The following is a 21,563-nucleotide window of genomic DNA, read 5'->3' on the forward strand; positions in this document are numbered from 1 at the left end:
AGCGTATCTGCATGCATGTTGAATGAAACCCCTGGCTGATCTGTTGCATCGATTTTGGCCCTTGGCTGTGCCCCAAGTCTCCCTTACATGCGAGGTTGATAGGCTCATCGAAGAGTCCACGACTAAGGGTTCGCATATATAGTCTGGGATATCTTTCAAAGGAATCATGCACCAAGCCCCGTCCGGCCACTCCACACCCCACGCATCAGTTGATAAAATCATCCGAGCGAAACCAGATTTGCGAGAACCTGCAGCACGTGTGACAGTATTGCGCCTAGCATAATCCTTTTGGGATATCGGTAGATGTTGACAGTAGCTATTGGTTGTCACCTGACCAGGGTCATCTGTAGCTGACTCGAAGGCACATCAACGCGCAGGTGGGGCGGGGAACTGGAGCGGACGCTACCATGTTGCGGCTCAAATACCGTGGGATCGACTTCGGACTACAGGAAGTCTTGCGTAGAGTGCAGTCCGGGTGTCTCAACCCAAAAAGATGCCCAGATATCAACGTAAGGGACGAGGGACGAGGGACGACGAGAGATATCATGTCTGGTGGCGCCTGATATTCACAGACCTGTCTCGGTATTCCTCAGGTGTTTTGCGCTGGGGCCGTGTGGGATGTCCTTACACAACCACCCCCACGGCATCCGCTTTGGCGCTTCACGAGATCGGCGATAGGTGTAGAAACAGTCCAATACCACTTCACGTGGAGGGGGTAATCTATCGAGCCGAATGACACCCCGCGTGCAGGGCGTCAGAGCTAGTAACAGCACACCGAAAAAGCATACGAAGGATGCACGACAAGAGGATATCGAAGTCAGTCTAGCCGGCATTCGGCATGATGAATAAACAGGACGGCTGTGCCTCGGAGGAGTGCGGCGTGGGGTGGCGCGAGGACTGGACTCTGTAATCAATGCGAGTGCCTTGAAGCATGATCCAGTATGACCTGGGTGGCTCTTTCTGACGGTGCCGTCGCCCGGTGCTTGCGGGGGGAGCGAATATAGCTGTCAGATACTCTTGTTGTCTTCGCAGTCAATTCTCAAGGCTGGCAACCAGAGAAAGCAGGCGATATTTAGTTGCGCAGACCCCCGGGTCAAAGGCTGTATGAAATAGAGCTGCAGAAAATCTATGCGTCAAGACCCCGTGATGCCTGGCCCGTGCTTTATACGAATCAAACGATAGTCTACCAAAAAGTTCCCGCGGCTCAAGTGCAGCCAAGTCAACGTCGAATTAACCTCCTCGTCCACTTGAGGCCAATTACATCCGGCAGCCAGCACAGCCCAAGATGCAGCCCACGAGGGCATTATTGAAGCGGTCGATATGGAAAGGTAAGCCGCCACCGGATCGATATTTCCTGCTCGGATGCGTGCCACCAGAAGCTAACGCGGCATCTCTCAGGGCCACATATCGTCCCGTACGTTCCAATACCCTCTCAACCTCCGCCTCCAATGGCTCGCCACGATTCCAGACCGACGATGTGCAAGGTCTATACTTGGATTGCTGACACGAGAATAATAGTCTGCCCCTTGTGAAGCCCCAGCCTGGCAAATACACCCCTCCCATCCGCACCCAGGCCCGCTCCGCCACCATCCTCCCCAGCTTCGTGGGCATGAATTTTGAGGTGTATAACGGCAAGGTGTACAACCCGGTGACGATCACGGAGGATATGGTTGGCCATAAGCTGGGAGAGTTCTCGCCGTATGTTCCCTGGTGCTGCATACACGGCCCCCATGGATCAGGAGAGATCAAGAACTACTGATGGCTGACTTGTTTTGGCAGGACGCGGAAGCCGTTCATCTACGACAAGCGATAAGGAGGACAGTCTTAAAACGATGCACCAGTGTATAGGTTCTGATGGAGGAGGGAGAGCGCAGAGATATTTGGCCGACATGACCTCTAGACACGGATGGTCAATGTCAGAATTCCGCCAGCTTGCGTGCCTGGTTCTACGGACTTGAAGCTGTACAAAACTCGAGGGCTAGCACGCTTACCGGACGAATTCGGTCGTGATCACATGGGAAAGAACGAGGCGGCGGGGCAGATGGCTGTTTCAGGGCACTGAATTGCACGGCCCTTGCAGCATTGCCACGCTCAGGGAGGCCGCAGAAGGATGCGGCATGGCATCTGTTGTAGCGGCAATGGAGGCGATGGCCAATATATTACGCCAAGTAGTTCCTACTGGGCTTTATCCGGCTCAAAACCCCTCCATGAACCATGGCTCAATACCCGAGGTCTCGTGTATGAAAATGCAGTCTTGCTTCCCGAAAACGCCGTCACCCCTTCCATCCGTGAACGCCTTTCAAATGACAGCGCCGCACCCTGGTGGCTGGCGCAAAAGTTATGGTAGCCTGCGCATCTTCCTTCTCACTCGTCCCTCTCGCGTAGACTACTACGAGCGGGCAATGGACCCCGACCCCCGCATATACCATGCTCATCGGTAGAACTCGCTCCTCTTGACGTTGACACCATACTCCCCAACAGCCATGCCCAGGTCTTCCATGGTAAGGACGGTCCGGTTCTGGCTGCCGCCCTGGCCGCCACCGCCGAATCCGGGTCGCTGAATGCCCAGCAGCGCCTGACCGGCCGCGGCAGACTGTCCTCCCTTGGCGCCTCCGGCACCGCCAGCAGCTCCCGGTGCGCCTGGCTGGCCGGGGATGGGGTAGCCGGCGGCGGCACCCAGGTTGCCCATCGGGTTGTTGGCAGCCGCCGAGTTGCTCGCCCTTATGCGGCTGTACTGGTAGGCGTCGGCTGCGATGTCCGCGACAAACTTTTGGGTGGCCAGGGCGAGCAGTTTCGCGAGGCGCGGGTCGGTCTGGGGCGGCGGTGGAAGGCCGGCCTTGGTCATGTAGTAGTTGGTCACGCCGTCGGGGATCTGTTGGTGGGCCCAAGTGTCAGTCGCGCATCACCGATCGTTGCTCCATTGAGGGCCATTGGAATGGCGACTTGCCCCTGTGACACTAGAGGGGGAAGGGAAGGGGAGGGGAGATACAAGAATAGAAACGGGATGGGAAACATACGATGGGGGCATAGTCATCGATCTTGGCCAGGAACTCCTTCAACGAGGTGTCCTTGCGCGTCGGTAGTCGTGGGTCGACCAAAGGCGCGTACCCGCCCGTCTCCTCCTCGGCGGCTTGTTGAGCAGGTTGAGAAGGGTTGGCCTGCTCGGCGGGTTCCTGAGGTGGTTGCGACGACATCTTCGCGATGGCGGTAGATGTAGCGACGGTGAGAAGCTACGTTGTTGCACGGGATGGGTCGAGATGTCTTGGATTGCTTGTGATAGCGGCACCAGGCAGGCTGGGAGCTCCTCCAAGCAGCTTGCTGACGTAATGATGCCTGGGGGTCAAGATTAACGTATCGAGCACAACCCCCCTCCCCCCCAAAACCAAACACCAAGGAAAGCCTACCTCATCTCCCAACAGCCAACCTTGCTGCTGAACCCTGACCTCACCTCTCATTCAGTGCAGGTCTGTAGAGAGACGACACAGGCATTACAGTTTTGTTAGCGGAAAGGCAGCCTACACATTGGCCCGCCGTAGACAGTGTCTTGCGCACAGGATAGATATGATCATCAGAATTTCATCAGCTTCATTTCGTAGCTATATGGACACCAGCCGAATCCTGGGGCAAAGCAAAGTCCAGCCCAAATCGCCATGCTAATCACAAAACATTATAGTGCCCCCTTAGCACGTTTCCCAATTCATTCCATCAGATGCAAGACGAATGTATCTAGCCTTGATTTTCCTCACCCTCTCAGATCGTGCCAAAGACTTAAAACCCCATCAAGAGGTTCCTTTGGTGTAAGCCAACACTCTGCTAACGCCGTCTGCTCCTCGTCGTTGGCGGCGCGACCGGCTCAAACACATCGTCGTCATCATCGTCGTCGATCTCGTCATCACTAACTTCAAGAGCCTTCTGAGTCTGCGTGACACGCTGTGTGGCGGGGCGCTGCGACTGCGAGAAGTTCAACGTTGACTGTCGTGTCTTCGTCGCGGGCCCGGCTCTTGTAGCCCGAGATGTTGCCGTCTTCGACGTCGCAGCTTTGGTAGTGCGCACTGCTCGCTTCGGCGGCGGGGCGGGCGGATCGTCCTCTTCATCCTCGTCCATAAATACGTCTTCTGACATGGCGTCTCCTTGATCCGCTCCTTCCTCTTCGTCATCCTCATCGCTGTCCACAAGGATCCCTGCTTTCTTTTTGGCCCGCCCACGTGTTGCAGGCGTTTTCTTGGCGGCCGGCGCCTTCTTTGCGGGAGCCTTCTTGGCCGGGGCTTTCTTCGCTGCGGCGCCGCGCTTTGAGGCCTGGTTTGATGGCTGCGACACCAGCGAGTCGTCTTGATCCGCTTGGGAAACGAACAAGTCGTCCATCTCGACGTCTTCGTCACTAGCAGTGCGTCGATTCCGGCCACCCGTGTTCTTTGCTGGAGCTGGCGCCGCTACATCTTCCCAGTGATCCGGGTTGTCACCCCAGTGATCTCCAAGGTCAGAGTCGTAATCCTCTGGTCGCTCCTTTATTCGTCTTTTTGGGCCACTTGCGGTCTTGCCATTCTTGGCATAGTTTTGCTCCTCACGCTCCTTCCACGTCTCCAAAAGAGTTGGGATATCGGCTTCTGGGTCCGAAGCACTGAGCTTCACGATCGCGCTCAACGATTTGGACAAGGACTCATTCACAAACTCATCCATGACGTGGGAACCGCCCTTCTCAACAAAGTTTACCAGTCTCAAGATGAACTCGTTCTTGGGGAGTACTTTCAGGGAGCTCTGTGCGAGGAATTCCTCGACCAAAACGTCGGGCTTGACAATATCGTCATTCCCCATGGCTTCCATGATTCGCTCAGCCAGGCCGGGATCGTCGTTTCCGCGTCCTGTTGCTCACCTTTAGCCATGTCCACACCATTTCTTTGCGCAAATGCTTCAATGACTCACGCGTGGTAGTTTTCTTGCGGTAGAAGGACACGACATCATTGATGTTGGCGACCTTGCCCACGAAACGGTTCGAGAATCGCTGCGGGTTTTCGACGTCGAAGTTGCCGCCGTCTGCTGCGCTGTATTCCACCTTGAGACGTATCAGAGGTAGCGGCCAGTCCTCGTCTTGGATTTCCTCCTCTGGCACATCCTGCAGTGCAAGCCAGTCCTGATTTGCCTGCTCGATCATTTCGTCGACTTGCTGGATGAGCAGCTTTGTAATCTGTGGGCGATTTTCCTTCATATTCTGAAGCTTCTTAAACGCTGGTATCTGTTGCAGCACAATGTCTTTTTGGACAAATGGGCGGACGGTTTTCAGCGCTATGGGTTCGCACTCAAAGTCCTGACCGGTAATGCTGAGGATTGCGACGTGTTTCTGCACAGCTTCCGCGGGGATCAGAGAGGTCGCCACTGACGAACCAGGCTGTAACACATGGAAGCCTGTCTCGGGATTCTTGTATGGGTCGATCTTGCACTCGTGCTCGTGGCCCCAGACGACAAAGTTCATCCAATCGGGCAGCACGTTCTCGGGCAAGTACGATGTAGCGGTATGTGCATGATGATTCTGATGGACGGTCAACAGGTTGAAGAAGTCGGAGGCTTGCTGTGTCGGCCGGAAAAAGGTGACGTGGTGATCCCGAAATGTACGGAACAATCGCTCATCCCTCACGTTGCTCAGGCCGTAGAGGGCGAGCTTGGTCCTACCCTTCTGCAGCAGGACCGGCTTGACCTGGATATTGTCGGCCTCGGGGACCAGTCCGAAATAATTAACCAGGCCTGCTACCTGCAGCAGGTCCAAAGAGCAGTAATGACCGTCGCCGCTAGGGTCGTCATGGTTCCCGTGGATAGAGAAGACAGGTATCGAGATGTTCATGTCAGGGTCCTCGTAATTGACGTGAGGGAAGGCACTCTGAAAGACCTCGTGTGCATCAGAAAGGAACTCGAGCTCGCAGGGCTTCATGCCAAGGCAATTCTTGCGGAGGGACCGCATAACCTGGAACATGGACTTCCGGGAGGGCTTGTTGTCGTGGAAGAGATCGCCGCCGAGGAGGACCATGTCGACCTGAAGGTAACAAGAAGTCAGACGCATGCTAGAGATAAGGTAAGTCGGGTACGAGTGGAAGCTTACGTCCTTAGCCCTGGCCAGGTTCATGATCTCGTCGAAGGTTTTCCAGCTGTCATCCTTCCGGATGGGGTCGCGCTCCTCGTAGCCCACATGGTTGTCGGTCGCTATGAGGATGCGAATGGTATCCTGCACTGGCGAGGGGGGAGAGAGGAAAGGGTTAGCCGCAGAGGTTAAAACATAGTTGCCCGTCGTGATCGTGAGAGTGTCGAGGGAGAACGAACCTGGGGCGTCGGCGGGCATTGTGCCGGTGGTTGGGAGGTTGTTTCAGTGCATGTGCGGTCGCGAGAGTCACGAGAAGAGTCTAAAGAAGTGTCTAAGCTGCATCACCGGCCCAAAGTAAAGGCGAGGCGGTTGGCGATTATGGTGATGTGGTAAATTGCGAGGTAGGTAGGCATGACCGAAGCATACATCCTCTGCTAAAGTGGCTAAACGCGGTGGGAGGTGGTGAGGGGTCCAGGCAGGCGCGTCGGTGGAGCTGCAGAGACCCTGCAAGCTCGGGGTCCAACACGAACTCACATGGCCAGTTGCTCAGGCAGTAGCAGGCACCCAGGCCCGCTGTTGGTAGTTGGTTTTACAGTGCTGACAAAGCTTCGCTTGGGCTAAGCCAAAGGAGTTACCTCGTCGCGTCCTGAGAGAGACACCAAGAAGACATGCCCCAGGCGTGCATCTAGGTACGCTGGTGGATACGCCTCAAAGTGAGTGAGAGGGAACGAAAACATCAACGTGTTACTTCTGTGTAAAAATGAGACAAGACCAGCACTGAACCCGTCTGCAATGCTGTAATAACACGAAGTGCTGATTGTGGCTCCTCCAGGGCTCGCAACGGCGAGAAAAGAGATGCCCTTCCCGTCGCGCTGGTCTGCCCTGGCATACTCACTCACTCGCACATACACTCATAGCTTTGGAAGGCCCGTTGATGTTCTCTCATAACCTGGGTTTTCAAGCGCAAAACCTCTCACAAATACACGAGTTCCTCAAGATACGGGCTTTCCAGTTGACTGGGACGACTGCGCGTTCATCTTGAGCCCACCCTCTACAGTTGACGTGCACTCCTCCCCTGTCAACATCAACGGACCACCATCTTAGTGCGAGCTCAGAGCAAGCCACGTTCCACACATGGAAGAGTTTGGTGACCCAACTGCCTTCGAGGCAGACCCTGACGTCGATCTGGACGAGGACATGGACCAGGATGCCCTAGAGCTGGGCGATTATGAGGCCGACGGCGGCGAGGAGGAACTGGACGAGCACGATGTTGACGACGCTGGCGCCGGCCTCCATTTTGACCCCATAGCACTGGGCCTCAAGGAGATCAACAATCTTGCTCGCTGCCGCGTCAGCACCTTCAAGCCCGGGAACGGCGTCAAGGAGCTCCTGGACGATGACCTCGGCCAGTACTGGCAGTACGTTACGTTCCTCTCATCATCGGGTCCAGGCTCACTCTCCACACCTCAAACCATCGCCTTGCCCTGCTCGAGCCTCTTGCTGACATTTTTTCCCCAGATCTGACGGCGTGCAGCCTCATCTCATGACCATGAAGTTCACCCGCCAAGTCGAGATTCGCGCCCTCCGCTTTTTCGTCGACTTCACCCAGGACGAATCTTATACGCCCACCAAGATCCTCTGGTACGCCGGCACATCGGAGCACAACCTCATCCAATTTGCCACCTCAACCCTCTCCAACCCGTCCGGTTGGCAGGAGGTCAGCATCACCGGATGCGGCGGCGGCGACGACTCCAACTCCCTATGCTGCTTCGTCCTCCAGGTGCAGGTCATGGAGAACCACCAGAACGGCAAGGACACGCACATCCGCGCCGTCAAGGTCTATGGCTTTGACGACCAGCTGAGGGCGGCAGGCGCCACCGGCATCCCGGCCAAGGAGGACGAGAAGGTGTTCAAGGTCGATGAGAACAAAGCAGGCGATGAGGCAGAGCAGGAGCTGCTGGAACATCTGAGGCTCAGAGAGATTGGCAGGAGCTTCGAGCCGGGTGATCCAAGCGGGATTGCGTCGACGCTGGATTTCATGGAAGATCCGGTTCTTCGGTGATGTGTTTCCAGAGCCGAGGGAGGGATGGGACTCACTGTATGCACATTCTCTGCCGGGTTTCAATAACAGTGCAAGCATGACTATATTGGTAGTTCGTAGTCTGTGGGACTCGAGGAGGACACATATTTGAAAATCGTTAAGCAAGATGACATCCAGAGGGCCTCGTCGAGCTTTTTGGTGAAGTAATGCCCTTTAGAATCGGTTCGGTTACTCAATCATGAAGCCTTATCAAGTGGGACATACGGGAAGTCTTGGCTCATTATTCCTGTGTATGAATGTTTGACTAGGCTTCGCACTTACAGAGAGCTGATGCTAGATGGATAAAGCTGTTCAACACCCTACATACATGTATATACCTATGTGGTGTATAGAACAAATTCAGGACCACATTGGTCTGTATGATCACCCTGTGAAGTAAGATTCCAACATTCTTAGTCAACGACGCAAAGAATTAACACAGTCCGGAAATACTGAGCCAGTGAAACTACATAATATACACCTTTCTAGTAAGAATAGGTACATCTGCCGTGGTTTCTCGTTTTACCAGCCGCCTGATGGGGCGGAATCATTATTGGCATTGGCCAGGTGGCTCCTGTGTAAGACTTCTACTTCGGTGTCTGCCGGCTCCCTCTGGCAGGTAATTAAGATATGGCACGGCTTTCTTTATATAAAAAAAGGGGGGTGTTTAAACGGTCGCTGATACCGTGATTCAACACTATTGTCTGAATTGATGATTGGAGTGCATCGGCCGTCCGTCCAGCTATGCCTTGACTTGTGTCGACTTACAGTCTAAATTATCTAGGTCTTTCCAAGAATGAGAGCTCGAGCGACCGGTAATTCGGGCGCAAATAAAATCAGGCTCGAGGAAAGGCCTCACTCACAATCAGACTGATAACTACATTTCTCGACTTGCCATCATCACTGATTTCGATTGGGTTTGATCCTATTTGCATAAACTTCTGCACCATTCTTATTGCAGCAGCTCTATCCTAGATTTTATTTTTGCTCATGTTGTCCGTTCCATAGTCGTCGATTTACTCATACCGGTGAACGCCCGTCTCATTGCAGCATATAACCCACTCCACAGAAGCTTACGAAGACCCGACCTTTGATGGGCGAGGTTTGAGTTTGTCATAGGTCCTAATAACCTTCATTGGATAATCGCATCTTTCCTCTCGCACTATAGTCGGCTTGAGAAAAGGCATTGAGTGAGAAACGTACTTATGCCAGGGCAGACTGGACCATCCACGAGTGAGTGGTACAACACTGTATGGAGAGGGTTTCATCCGCCACAAGCCAGATTCCTCCTAGGAAACAGTCTAGCGAGGCTCAAAGAATTTGGTTTTAATGTCTTCATACAGTGCTACTACTTATTTATTGAAGTTGGACCATTAGGCAGTCAAATTTCATTGTCACGGCAGCATTGAACAGCGAGGAGAGCAAGTCTTGTGGAGAGATTGTGTCATGAATCAACATGATTGTTCGACAACCACCTCTAAAATGATGAATCAATTAAAACCTGCAGGGAATTCCGGGTCTGATCGCTTAAATCGTTGTTTCCCAGCATGGAATGTGAAGGCTCTTCAAAACGAGGAACACTTTAATCACGTCGGCACGGGACGACTGAGTACCGAGTGAGCTAAAACAGAGGCCAGGTTGATTGTGGCCAGTGGACGACGTAAACCTGATTTGACTATTTTGATTACTACTTACTGTGTAGGTGACCATGATCTGTCCATGTTCCTGTACCCGTTGCTGGTCCCGGATCCCGGGCCCGAACCGTGCTGACCGGCCCCGGCAGTCGTGGAGCTTAAGCCCGCACACAGCTCCCGGTGCATATTATGATGCAATGTAGCCCCTCATCCTTGACAAACCATCCTGCCCTCCCACGAGGACCAGTGTCAGACAGGAAGGCTCTCGCCGAATAACACGAAGCGTCATGGCTTCTGAAGCTGCAGGTGACGCCGCCATGACCCTTCCACGACTCCAGAACGCCCTCAGGAGCTTCCAGTCTTCCGGGCGGCCATTCCAACTCATCCAACAAAACGCGTCAACTACCAGCAGCAGCGGTGCAGCAGCGGCTCGAAGATGCCGGACGCTGATCGTGCTCGACTCGAGCTTCAACCCTCCAACACTAGCACACATGCAGATGGCGACGTCTGCTCTACAGGATCTACGGACGCAGCAGAGCATCGCGGCCACCCTGAAAGGCGGATCAAGCGGGCAGAGGCGGGGCCTCCCAGATGATGTGCGGCTGCTGCTGTTGCTGGCAGTCAACAACGCCGACAAAGCGCCCAAGCCTGCGACCTTTGAGGAGCGCTTGTTGATGATGGGAGAGTTTGCGGGAGACGTGCAGCGGGCATGGCGCACACTAGCAAGAGAAACGGTGAGACAGGAGGAGGATTCACATGCAGGAGAGGAGGCGGCAACGCTTCCTGTCGACATTGGTCTGACAACTCTTCCCTACTTTCACGACAAATCCGCCGCGATCGCTACATCGCCCGAGTACCACTTCCCCGCGTCCGAGACAGACAGCAACGAAGGCGAGCCTCACACGGACCAGATCTTCCTCGCAGGCTACGACACCCTGATCCGCATCTTCAATCCGAAATACTACAAGTCCCCGGTACCCGAAGCGGCTGTCGACCTCCCCAAACCCGGCAAGACGCCTATGCAGATCGCGCTGGACCCGTTCTTTGCGCGGGCCCAACTCCGCATCACGATGCGGACGGACGATGAATGGGGCGGGCGGGAAGACCAGCTAGATTACGTGGAAAGTATAATGCACGGCAGCGAGCTGGAGGATGTCGGGGGCAGGAGGGAGTGGGCGCGGCGGGTCGAGTTGGTCGAGGGGACGTCGGGAGAAGGCCCAGAGAAGGCAGCTGTGAGCAGCACACTGGCCAGGGAAGCGGTCAAGTCGAAGGATTGGGACCGGCTGAGGGAGCTGGTGCCGGGTGGTGTTGCGAGTTTGATCGAGAAAGGAGAGGTCGCATGGTGATGTAGTCGTCGTGCAGCAAGTCCACCGACGGGCAGAGCGGCGGTGGTGATAGGTAGTCATGTTGTCGCCCCAGCGCAAGACGTGCTACGGCCTGTGAATGTCAGCTTGCGTCTGCGCTGGACGAGCTACGGCGCCAGGCATCGTTCAGCTCAGGCAAAGCAATTTGGAGGATGCGCGGGCTCGTAGAATGTAGATGTGGACATCTGTGACGCGTGTCGGACTACATAAAGAAGCACTGCGCACCCTACGCGTGACGGGTCCAGCATGGCCACTTAGGCCGTCGGTCGACATGGAATGCTGGAGGTGTGCGTGGTGAGTTCGCAGTAATATCGGCGACGCGTGAAGCATTCTAAAGATTGCCTGGAGCCAACAAGCAGCAGCCGACCGAACACTTGACAAGACCTAGTATGAGGCGAGGGCGGAGCTAAGCCAACAGGGCGTCGCGCGGGACATGCAGGCACCACGCGAAATTTTCACAAAGCACGCTTTTCTTCTTCGCATCGCAGGCAAGCCCGCGGAAGCAATGAAAAAAAGAAATGAAACCGCCAGTCAGACGTCCATCGGCAGCCACCCCGCCCGAGCGCCCGAAGGCAAGACCTCGAGGAAGATCGGGGTAGAGATCATCACCACTCCCTATACAGCTGCAGAGCAGCCGCCACCTTTGCAGGCAGGTCGGGAGTAAAAATTGGTGTATTCACTCTAGGGCATGCCGAGGATTTGCAGTCATCAACCTGGGTGGGATCTGTAGCTATGTTGGGAAACATAGAAGATGGGACAAAACCTATAGAAATGATTCTCTAGAGTATTGTCGACATACCAAGAAAAGAGAGAAAACGAGGAAAAGGGAGGGAGGGAGTGAGAGTTTATATATTGATTGAGGGGTGGTCAGTGCGCAGTTCTGCCTGTGCTGCAGACGGCTTGGCCGCCTTCCTTTCTGGGCCTAGAGTGATAGACCGCTTTTGCTTTCTGCTCAATTCTGCCGTTTTCTTGTGTCCGCTGCAAAGTTTGACGCCAGCGCTCCACCTCCAAGAACAAGTCTGCAAATTTCTCACCAGGACCGGCCAGCCTAGACCCCGAGCAGCGCAGTTTCTGCCACAGAAATTTCATTCCGACATGATGTGATGCTTTTATTCGCTCTGATGCTTATTTTCGACCCTCTTTCCTCGGCGTCGGCCCGAAACCACGAGTCACCATGGCTGCTTGGCCAAATAGCCAGTGTTCTTAGCCTCTCTCACTCACTGCTCGGTCCATAGCCGATGTTCAGGGCCCCCACCGCCAGACTGCCAGCCACTCAACGAGCCAACGATAGACTTGGCCTATCCAGTCTGGACTGTTCCTCAGAGCTGGCATCTTGATTCACTGCACATGTGGTGGTGAAAGGATCCGATGTCTCCACAGCACACCGTCGTGACTTGCCGGGTGTGTACTGTTCGAGATCAATGTACACTCAAGTCAGTGTTCATGTCCTGAAGGCCCACTTCTGCTGTCCCCCTAGGCAAGGTATCCATTTCACCCCATTGGCCAGGTTACTGTTTTATGGGTCTCATGGCCCGAGCTCATTGGTCCACCCTCCCCATGCAAACTTTTGCCCCCGGACGAGCAGAATTGACGATATGAGCCCCCCGTTCCCGTTCGCCGACATCGATCATTAAACACGATAACTCGGTCCGGTGGTGTAGTTGGTTCATCACGTTAGTCTAACATTAAAAAGAGCTCGTCTTGAGTTGTTGATGTGAGCACTAAAGGTCCCCGGTTCAAGCCCGGGCCAGATCAAAAGTGTCGTGTTTCTTCTTTTGCCCTGTTGACCCAGGACAATTGGGATTACCTGGGCTTTGTTTTGCTACTCATGACCATAGGATGGACACCCTTGCCCTGCTTGCCCTGTCGAGAGGCTGCTTCTTGGCATAGCAAGCAGCCAGAACCGGCAGGATGGCTTTGTTCACAGCTGGTGACACGTGCGATGTGATCCTGGACGGCGGTGGGCTTTTCTGACTACCTGCTTGCCTGTCTCAGTTTACTACAAGATGACTAATACGCCGTCTTGTTGCTGGAGAGCAACCTTGTCTCTTCCAGCGTTGCCAATTATAGACCGTGTTTGTGCTTCTACCCAGTTAGTCCTCTCGGCCATTTCATCCTTCGAGGGCATGCATGACAGGCGGACAGCTTTACGGGCCACTCCGTTTCCCAGTAGATACTCACTTGCAGTCTTGCAATATAGTCTCAACATTCTTGCCTCTGGGCTATCATATTGTGGCGTTGTATCTCCTTTCTGACCTAGCCGGTGAGAATCGCATGTGATACGCACGAGTGAATTCTCTACTCAGGACAAGGTTGTGATTAAGATGTCAAGAATGTCTTTCTTAATCTGGGAATGATATAATAACATTTTGCTACAAAGAACACAACGGCTCGGTTTCAGCGATTTTAGCATGCGCTATTTCCGTCTCGAGGGCAATTCCCTGAGCGAAATGGCATCTTCCAGCTTTCTATCTTCACCTACATCATTGGGACAACACCGCCACACTATCAAAAATTGCAACACGTCATTACGGACCCCCCTGTGACTTAGTTCCTCATTTGTCTGGAAGGTATCTAACAGCTCACTGTGGCTTACTCGCTTTTCCATGTAGAAGGTCATCCAAGAGGGAAATACTACACAAGAGGTTATCCCAAGGAAGGTTATCCCAAAGAAGGTTATCCCAAGGCTATCCCATGGAAGATTATCCCAATGAAGATTATCTCAAGCGAGGCTATTCTAAGGAGGGTTATCCCAAGGAATAACGTCCTAAGAGAGGTTGTCCCAAAGAAGGCTATCCCATAGAAGGTTATCCCATAGAAGGTTATCCTAAGGAAGGTTATCCCATGGAAGGTTATCCCAAGAGAGGTTATCCCAAGAGAGGTTATATCATGAGAGGTTATCCCATGGGAGGTTATATCATGAGAGGTTATCCCATGGGAGGTTATTTCTTGGCAGGTTATCATTGGCAGGTTATCCTACACCACTCCCGTTTGTTTTGCTGGTCTATTCCAAAAATACTGTGGTTGCGACCAGCGTGAGCTCTCTAGCCGCACAAGAGAATATCAGCATAGCGATCAGTATGGTGATAAATTGGTGAGAAGGCTGACCTATGAGCCTTTTCTAGAATATCGACAATTTAAAATCTCGATTAGATAAACAAGGTACGACATTGACGGCGCATTAAGTATACCAACTTCGCGAGATAGATTTGTTAGTGAGGAAGCTTTGCTGATTGCCACCGCTCTGGTTTTCAATGCTCTCGCGCACATTTGCAAAACTCTGAGGAGAAGCCTAGGCAGGGTTTGGCCATTCCGTCTCCTCAACACGGTATACAAGTTTCTCCCCACTGACAAGCCCCTGACGCATCAGTTGCATACCGTCCAACACGCCCAGAAGCCCCTTTTCCCCCACGTTCTGGCGGTGGTTTTGCCATTTACCACTCGCCCAAAGCTTTTCAGCTATACTGTACCACGTGCGACCGAACTCAAAGGCGTCCGGCTTTGCTGGGTATGAATCCCCTTCGAATATGTACGCTTCGCCCGACATGTCATATCCGAGGAAGAACACGGACTCAACATCAGAGCGAGGACATTCGACGCCAAGCAGGTTGCAATATTTCCCCCCATCAGGCCCGAATGCCGCTGCGCAGATTTCTGCTGAATCTGAGGTATTGACGGTGTCGAAAACTTTCGTGAGGGATCCCCTAGTTGCTTCGAAAATACTTTTTCCCACATCAGGTGCTCGCTTGGTAAATGTTAGACCATTCATCACCCGTTCGACAATCAAGAATGGAGAAGACACAAAGTTGCATACATAATCGAAGACAATGTCAGCGCCCAGCTTCTTCACGTAGTCGAAATTGCGGGGAGAGCATGTTGTGACCACATTGTAGCCGGACCTATGAATTTTAGCAGAGATACGAATCCAATAGTACTTTTTCCGGTGGACTTGCAGCTTCGCAAACTGTATCGCAACTGCTCCAGTGGCCGTACTTCCCCCATAGATGAGTATTGACTCTCCATGTGAATTAGACTCTGCATCAGGCAGCTGGAGATTTAGTACGTGATAGAGGCCGTACCCGGCTGATCCGACGCCGACGCCTACTGTGGACGCGGCTTCGAAAGAGACATCATCGGGGATATGTATCTGAAGACCAGCTTTGACGGCAATGTAGCGTGCAAATACCCCGTTCTCCGGATTTGCGTCGTTGCCTGTGCATATTTTAGTACTTGACCGCGGTCCATTTCTCTCTGCGCTGCGTAGACGATACCTCCATGGCCGAATCCAGCGATGCGGTCACCCTTGCGAAAGTGCTGGGCAGCATCTCGACCTACGTCTTCAACTATGCCAGCGTAATCGCAGCCGACAATCGTTCCGTCATCCCCAACCGCGTCTAGCGTGGTCCAGTCAGTCGGGTTCAATGCTACCGCTACTGTCTTCACGAGCACGTAGTCGTCTCGGAGTGTTGGTATCTTCGTGGGCTCAAGGACCGCATTGCCAGTCCCTCGTCTGATCAAGCTGAAATTTTGCATGGTTTCTAGCTGTTGTCGATTAAGACACCCAGTATGGAGATAGTCACCTCCCAATCTGCCAAGGGCAAGCCATGCTTCACCAAACCCCATTTAAATGCTGAGCGAGTGTGCAATCGCTTTGGTGAGTATTATGTTCACGTCAGCTTATTTATTTGTCAGCTGTCCCTCATTTGTCAGCTGCATCTGAGATAGTCGTGGGCTTTTAGCCATATATGTTCAGGCTTCATTTTTATGCGACTTATTCTGATCTATTAATTTAGCGTGGTGTGCCCGTCAAGAAGGGTAATTGAAAGCACTGAGCATTTCAAGAGTTCACTGTTATCACGATGCTCAGATGGACTCGACGCGTCTTGCAGTGTCCCCTGCTTCATTTGTAACGTTGCGATACATGGGTTGTGCCTGGGTAGACAGTGAGGGGCAATCTGCAAGGGCGACGCAAGATAGGGCGACAGCATTGGTATAGCCGACGGAAGAATTATTGAACCAGACTAACGCTTTTGGCAACGTAGATGTGACCTCGTATTTCATTTATGAATGTAACGCTCTGACTACATATAAACACGATCTTCGTAGGAGAAATAAATGTGACATGTGGGAAACCTAGCTAGATGAAGCCGTGATCATGATGCCAATTCTTCAACTGTTGCACTGCTTGGCAGCAGCAGCAGCTGTGGCAGAGGCCAGCATCCACCATGCACCCTCCAATTATCCCGCCCGTCGTGATCTCAATGGAACGTACCCGAAGTATCGCGTGTCGCCGATCGACGGTACCAAGATCGCGCTTCCTACTCAAGATCAACTGGACTTTCAAGATAGGGAAATAGGCATGCTCATCCATTTCGAAGTTGCGACTTATATAAGCATCGACGGTTGCAACGGCGTTCCAGGACTGGTACCGAGTCCTTCTCTGTTCGACCCAACACTGCTCAACACAGATCAATGGATGGACAGCATCAGTGCCTCAGGAGCTAAATACGCGACCTTGGTTGCCAAACATAATTGCGGATTTACAACGTGGCCGAGTGCTGTGTCATTCGAGACGAGGGACAATACGACAAGCAGGTACAATTACACAGTAGCGGACTCGCCAGTCAGCGGGACGGACGTCGTTCAGCAATTCTCGGAGTCAGCTAAGAAGTATGGTCTCGGACATGGTTTCTACTACAGCACTGTGGTCAACAACTTTCTCAACGTTCAAAATTCGCTTGTCAATGCCACTTGGTCTCCTGGCGAAATTCGGATCACAAACGAGACGTACGATGATATAGTGCTGGCTCAATTGACCGAACTGTGGACAAACTACGGAACCTTGACCGAGGTGAGTCGGCAGAACTTGGGGCGATGATGCATCTGATATTGATCCTGCGAAATGCTGATGTTGGTTTCTAGCTTTGGTTTGATGGTGGCTATAGCGCCAGCCAGAGGGCAAAGATTGAGGAGCTGCTCCAGGAGCTTCAGCCTCAAGCTTGCATTTTTAACTCATGCGATACCGCCGGCACTTGTATCTCTGCAAATGCTATCAGGTGGATAGGCACGGAAACGGGCTTACCGAACCAAGAGATATGGTCAACTGGCGTTACCAATGACGGGGGAGATCCATCAAGCGAATACTTTGCGCCAGCAGAATGTGACACAACACTGCAGACTGGTGATCGGTGGTTCTGGGGAGAGGACCAACCACTCCGGTCTCTTGATGAGATGATTGACGTCTACCATCAAACCGTTGGTCGGAACTGCATCCTTGAACTGGACCTCGCCCCTGATCGCAGCGGTTTGGTCCCAGCCCGGCATGCGGCGCGATACAAGGAGCTCGGGGACTTTATCCAGTCGTGTTATGGCAGCCCTCTTCAGGTTACAAACTCTACTACCGAGGATAGCGTGGCACTGTCTTTTGAACATCCTACGTCCATCGATCGAATCGTCATTATGGAAGACCAAGCCGATGGACAAGTCATCCGAGCTTATGAGGTGTACGCGAAGATCGTGGACTCTGAGGAGCAGAACGGGACTTTGGATGTACCTTGGAGTCTTGTCTCGAACGGAAGCAGCATTGGGCATAAGAGGATTGACTTGTTTGATAAGCCTCTGACAGTGACGGGCGTGGTAGTCAACGCCACAAAGTTTGTGGATAGTCCCAAGTGGCGGTCGGTGAATGTCCACCTGTGTGGGTAAAGTCCACGTGAGGTCAACATGTCTTCCCATGTCCTGCGTGTCTGCTCCAACTGGTGTCATTTGACCTCGGGTGCAATTGCAACTCAGATAAGTAAAGGATGTGACACGGCTAATTACTTCATTCTTCTTTGTCAAGAAGCAAGAATATACAACATTTCTTTGCTGGCAACTTGGCGGCTCTACATGCGTAGTCTTCTGGATTGAAGAACAAGTTGGGAATTTCTATATCTACACAGAATAGCCTGGGACTCTATCTGCCTGCGCGTGCCATGACTGGGATCAAATGCCGTTCCCAGATTATCAACATCGCCACGCCTTCAATTAATTGACAACACCACCCAGGGCGTCTGGAGCGCGAACTTGGCAACAATATCAAAAATCAAATACTGGGATGTATCAAGCTTATAGCCGGAACGGACCGCCTCCGTGTCTTGACAGAGCTTTCCGATCACGTCCAGCCTCCCCCGCGCAATGCCTTGTGAGCCATCGACCAGCTGAGATGTCCATTTACCATTTATAGATGACCTTTGCCATCTTTCAAGAGTTGTTGCCGGTAGCAACACCCCAGAAATATGCCGACCAGGAACCTAGGATCAGCATAATCAAAGCACCGAAGCAAGTCTTAGAAATCATCTTGTTCCGTGCCCCGTTGTCCTCATAGAACGCCCTCTTCCTCTCATTCCACAGCTCCCCATTGGCGATGCGCTGCTTTCTGGTCCATTGCAAGTTGCCGAGGTCGATGGACCACCACGAGAGCGCGACCAACATGATAGAGACGAGCACAGATGCGGCGGCAAGAATCACATAAACAATCACCACGTGGTCGTAGCTGTCGTTATCCGCGTCTTGAATGGCACCAGTGACCACACGGACGACAATGTTCATACTGCAAATGCATTAGATGAGACCTTACTTTGCGAACATGCTAAGCACTTACGCATTATTTGTGGCAATCTTCACCGCATAAGCAGAGCCGAAGGTCGAGCCATGCCACATGGAGGTGCGGATACTGTCGATGATTGTGGTAGGGCCAAGGGTGAAGGCTATAGCGTAGATTCCAAAGGCGGCAGCGGTTCCCTTCACATCCGTGGCCCAGTTGACAAGAGCCATTGACAGGAAGACTCCAGTACCGCAAATAGCGACTAGGTATGTTCAGCATCCTCTTCTCGTCGCAGTGTGGCTGTAAAACTTACGCAATGTTATGCGATTGCCCAATATGTCGATAAAAGCACCGATGCACGGTACCAGGAAGAAGCCAGCGTACTGCAAAGTTGCCGAATACCAGCCAGCGGTTATAGAGTCAGTGTTGAATCTTTTCTCCGCAAGTTCTGTGGCGTTCTGAGTAAAAACAATAGCAGTGCTGGTCTGGAAGAGCGAGAAAGACAAAATAGCCCAAAACACCCAGGGCAACTCTAGAACCTTCTTGGCTTGGAACTTTTTGGACTTCTCCGTGAGCTTCTCTCCAGTTGCCGGGTCGGTGCAGTTGCCGAACTTCTTGTGTGCGATGCCGTTGAACCAATAAAAGACTAGGGTGAGAATATTGGTGAAGACATTCATGAACACTGAGATCCAAAAGACCCATGCGAAGTTGCCCGTGTTTTTCGCGATAATGTTGGCTGACGACTTGCCAACGAAGCCACCAATTTTCTTGATACCAAGCTCGAAACCTAAAGTCGAAGCGAAGCCATTGTTGGGCGAGAACCAGGAACTGAAGACTTTGTACTGGGCCACTTGGGTTGCAATGTCACCAAGAGCGAGGATGACTCGGCCACCGATCATGAGCTTAAAGGAGCGGACCTGGGCTGCAGCGGCAACGATAATGGAGCCAATGGAATATATAATGTTGCCTGTGTTCGCGTGCATCCTCCGCTGTCAGCCCAAAACTTCAACTTGCTACAATAATAATGTTCACGCACCGTACAACATTGCTCCGGCGCCTCCGATCCTGTCTGTTACGATTCCACTGGATAGAATCAAGAGGGTGACCATGAAATCCTCACTAGCCTCAAGCAGCGAAAATTGTTTGTTGTTGATGTCCAACTCCTTCTTCAAGGTGGACTTCAACGCGCCCGTAATGCCAGAACTCCATGATGAGCCGAAGCTGATGCAGGAGATGAGGATGACAGCAATAAATTTCCAGTATAGCGGTGGGCTCGGCTTGGCCTCCTCGGTGGAGGAGGGGTTCCGTGACAAAGGAACTTCATTAACGAGGTCTTCGGGCTCCTTCGTCCTATCGGACTCGGGGTCTGCGTGAGTTGCCATTGTCAGACAAGTTTCCACACTTCAATCACGGCCTCATACAAAAATGAAAGAAAGGATGGATCAGATCTCGAGGCAAGGACTGCAATTGAAGCATGCTCCGTCTTTAACTGCTCACTGCTGTTGTGCGATGGCCGACTCCCGGTGCCAGGAACTGGACCTTGGGTCGGACCGGACAGAATGGGGCCACGAGAATACGTAAGACAGGTCCGAAAGCGAAAGTAGCCTAGGGTTATGGAGAAACCTGTACAGAATTTTTGTCTTAGCATGCAAGGTTTTCTTCGGTTCAATGTGTGCCAAGGCTCATGATACCCTCGGAGATCATCTGATAAGATTAACCAGGACCCACAAGCCATCACCAAGCTCACTTTGCCTCGCGAAGCCAACCGCTAGCGCGATGGGCCATGCTTCAGACGGAGTCTTAGTGGAGTTTACCGGCCAAGAAACCCATTACGAGTCATCCCAGCTCGAGGTGTTGTAGATGTGGATTACATTACCGCCGACCTGCCGAGCCGAGCACAATGGGGTTTCAGTGGGAACACTCAGCATACCGCAGGGCGGCCGACCCATAGTAGCGATTGAGCTGGAAAGGCTCTGTTTGTTGATGCCTACCGCCAAATGAACTTACATATTGACAAAGTTGACCTGGAAGAGAAAGTGGCCTTCGTTTGACATCAGAAATTTGTCAAATTCATCAGGTTGGCCAAATCAGAAGCATGTTTTTTCTTACTAATTAATCTTACAATCAAGTCATTAGAAAAATCTTTGTGAATGCTTGACATTTTGAATTGTTGCTCTGCAAGACTGATCGCACCAGGATTAGAAGCAAACCAATTCTCTACAGTCGCGATGTGATAATCCTGCGCACGTGTCCAACCATGAATAGTGGCGTATGATGCCAGATAGTCATCTTTCCGATGTAAATTAACTAGAGCGTCCAGAGAGGCCAAAGAATTCGAGACCGCAGTGGGATCCTACTATGTTATTTGAGCAGAGGGACCAATTCTGCCAAGGCTTGTATTCTATCTGGCCGTGGATCATTTCGAAGCGATCCCGAGTTGCCCTGATCATTTGTGCCCCGTTGAGCACGGGCGTCAATAACACAGAGCATTTTTTCCTTACTACAACCCCGTTCTGCATGAAGAGAAGAACTCGAGCGTTCAAGCTTCAAAATCTGCGGAAGAGAAAGAAGTCGTTGGAAGATGCCATCTATTTCGAGAACGATGGGTATCCTTTGTATTTCCAAGGCTTACTGCGCCATTCGTAGAGAGAAATCGGCTAAGGTTGGATTGGTTCGATGCTTGGAGCAGTCAACTCCTGCTTGTGCCGGGCGTCTTGCCACTCCTGTATATCCTCCTCCTGGTCACCATTCGCCTTCGAGTTGTATCCGGACCTACCCATACTTATCGCCTGAGGTTGGGATGTTGCATTGCAGGTGGCCTCACAAGTTATGT

The 21,563-nt window shown here is 52.4% G+C and overlaps 8 protein-coding genes across 8 annotated transcripts; 4 read left to right on the forward strand and 4 right to left on the reverse strand.

Annotated features, from left to right (window-relative positions):
* Nucleotides 1–1,285: 1,285 nt before the first annotated feature.
* J7T55_015694 (37S ribosomal protein S19) lies at nt 1,286–1,813 on the forward strand (the record flags this gene model as incomplete). The annotated part of the gene is made up of 4 exons (XM_053139949.1): nt 1,286–1,328; nt 1,399–1,414; nt 1,519–1,698; nt 1,780–1,813. The coding sequence occupies 4 exons, from the start codon at nt 1,286–1,288 to the stop codon at nt 1,811–1,813; spliced, it is 273 nt and encodes a 90-aa protein (XP_052997412.1).
* A 618-nt stretch (nt 1,814–2,431) lies between these two features.
* Nucleotides 2,432–3,194, reverse strand: J7T55_015695 (transcription initiation factor tfiid subunit 10; the record flags this gene model as incomplete). Its single annotated transcript, XM_053139950.1, has 2 exons — nt 2,432–2,872; nt 3,018–3,194. 2 exons carry the CDS (start codon nt 3,192–3,194, stop codon nt 2,432–2,434), a joined length of 618 nt encoding a protein of 205 aa, XP_052997413.1.
* Nucleotides 3,195–3,813: 619 nt separating this feature from the next.
* J7T55_015696 (dna repair protein rad32) lies at nt 3,814–6,325 on the reverse strand (the record flags this gene model as incomplete). Its single annotated transcript, XM_053139951.1, has 3 exons — nt 3,814–4,859; nt 4,921–6,022; nt 6,089–6,325. 3 exons carry the CDS (start codon nt 6,323–6,325, stop codon nt 3,814–3,816), a joined length of 2,385 nt encoding a protein of 794 aa, XP_052997414.1.
* Nucleotides 6,326–7,201: 876 nt separating this feature from the next.
* Nucleotides 7,202–8,129, forward strand: J7T55_015697 (naphase-promoting complex subunit 10; the record flags this gene model as incomplete). The annotated part of the gene is made up of 2 exons (XM_053139952.1): nt 7,202–7,485; nt 7,586–8,129. The coding sequence occupies 2 exons, from the start codon at nt 7,202–7,204 to the stop codon at nt 8,127–8,129; spliced, it is 828 nt and encodes a 275-aa protein (XP_052997415.1).
* Nucleotides 8,130–10,068: 1,939 nt separating this feature from the next.
* On the forward strand, nt 10,069–11,127 carry J7T55_015698 (cytidylyltransferase family protein; the record flags this gene model as incomplete). Its single annotated transcript, XM_053139953.1, has 1 exon — nt 10,069–11,127. One exon carries the CDS (start codon nt 10,069–10,071, stop codon nt 11,125–11,127), a length of 1,059 nt encoding a protein of 352 aa, XP_052997416.1.
* A 3,310-nt stretch (nt 11,128–14,437) lies between these two features.
* On the reverse strand, nt 14,438–15,678 carry J7T55_015699 (uncharacterized protein; the record flags this gene model as incomplete). The annotated part of the gene is made up of 2 exons (XM_053139956.1): nt 14,438–15,357; nt 15,417–15,678. 2 exons carry the CDS (start codon nt 15,676–15,678, stop codon nt 14,438–14,440), a joined length of 1,182 nt encoding a protein of 393 aa, XP_052997417.1.
* Nucleotides 15,679–16,300: 622 nt separating this feature from the next.
* On the forward strand, nt 16,301–17,850 carry J7T55_015700 (Alpha-L-fucosidase 1; the record flags this gene model as incomplete). The annotated part of the gene is made up of 2 exons (XM_053139957.1): nt 16,301–16,996; nt 17,068–17,850. 2 exons carry the CDS (start codon nt 16,301–16,303, stop codon nt 17,848–17,850), a joined length of 1,479 nt encoding a protein of 492 aa, XP_052997418.1.
* A 537-nt stretch (nt 17,851–18,387) lies between these two features.
* On the reverse strand, nt 18,388–20,679 carry J7T55_015701 (major facilitator superfamily transporter; the record flags this gene model as incomplete). Its single annotated transcript, XM_053139958.1, has 6 exons — nt 18,388–18,736; nt 18,788–18,992; nt 19,044–19,697; nt 19,767–20,096; nt 20,228–20,353; nt 20,661–20,679. The coding sequence occupies 6 exons, from the start codon at nt 20,677–20,679 to the stop codon at nt 18,388–18,390; spliced, it is 1,683 nt and encodes a 560-aa protein (XP_052997419.1).
* Between the last annotated feature and the right edge of the window lie 884 nt (nt 20,680–21,563).

The sequence above is a fragment of the Diaporthe amygdali genome, assembly GCF_026229845.1.
Source record: "Diaporthe amygdali strain CAA958 chromosome Unknown NODE_5_length_1802954_cov_64_987939, whole genome shotgun sequence".
Lineage (NCBI taxonomy): Eukaryota > Fungi > Ascomycota > Sordariomycetes > Diaporthales > Diaporthaceae > Diaporthe > Diaporthe amygdali.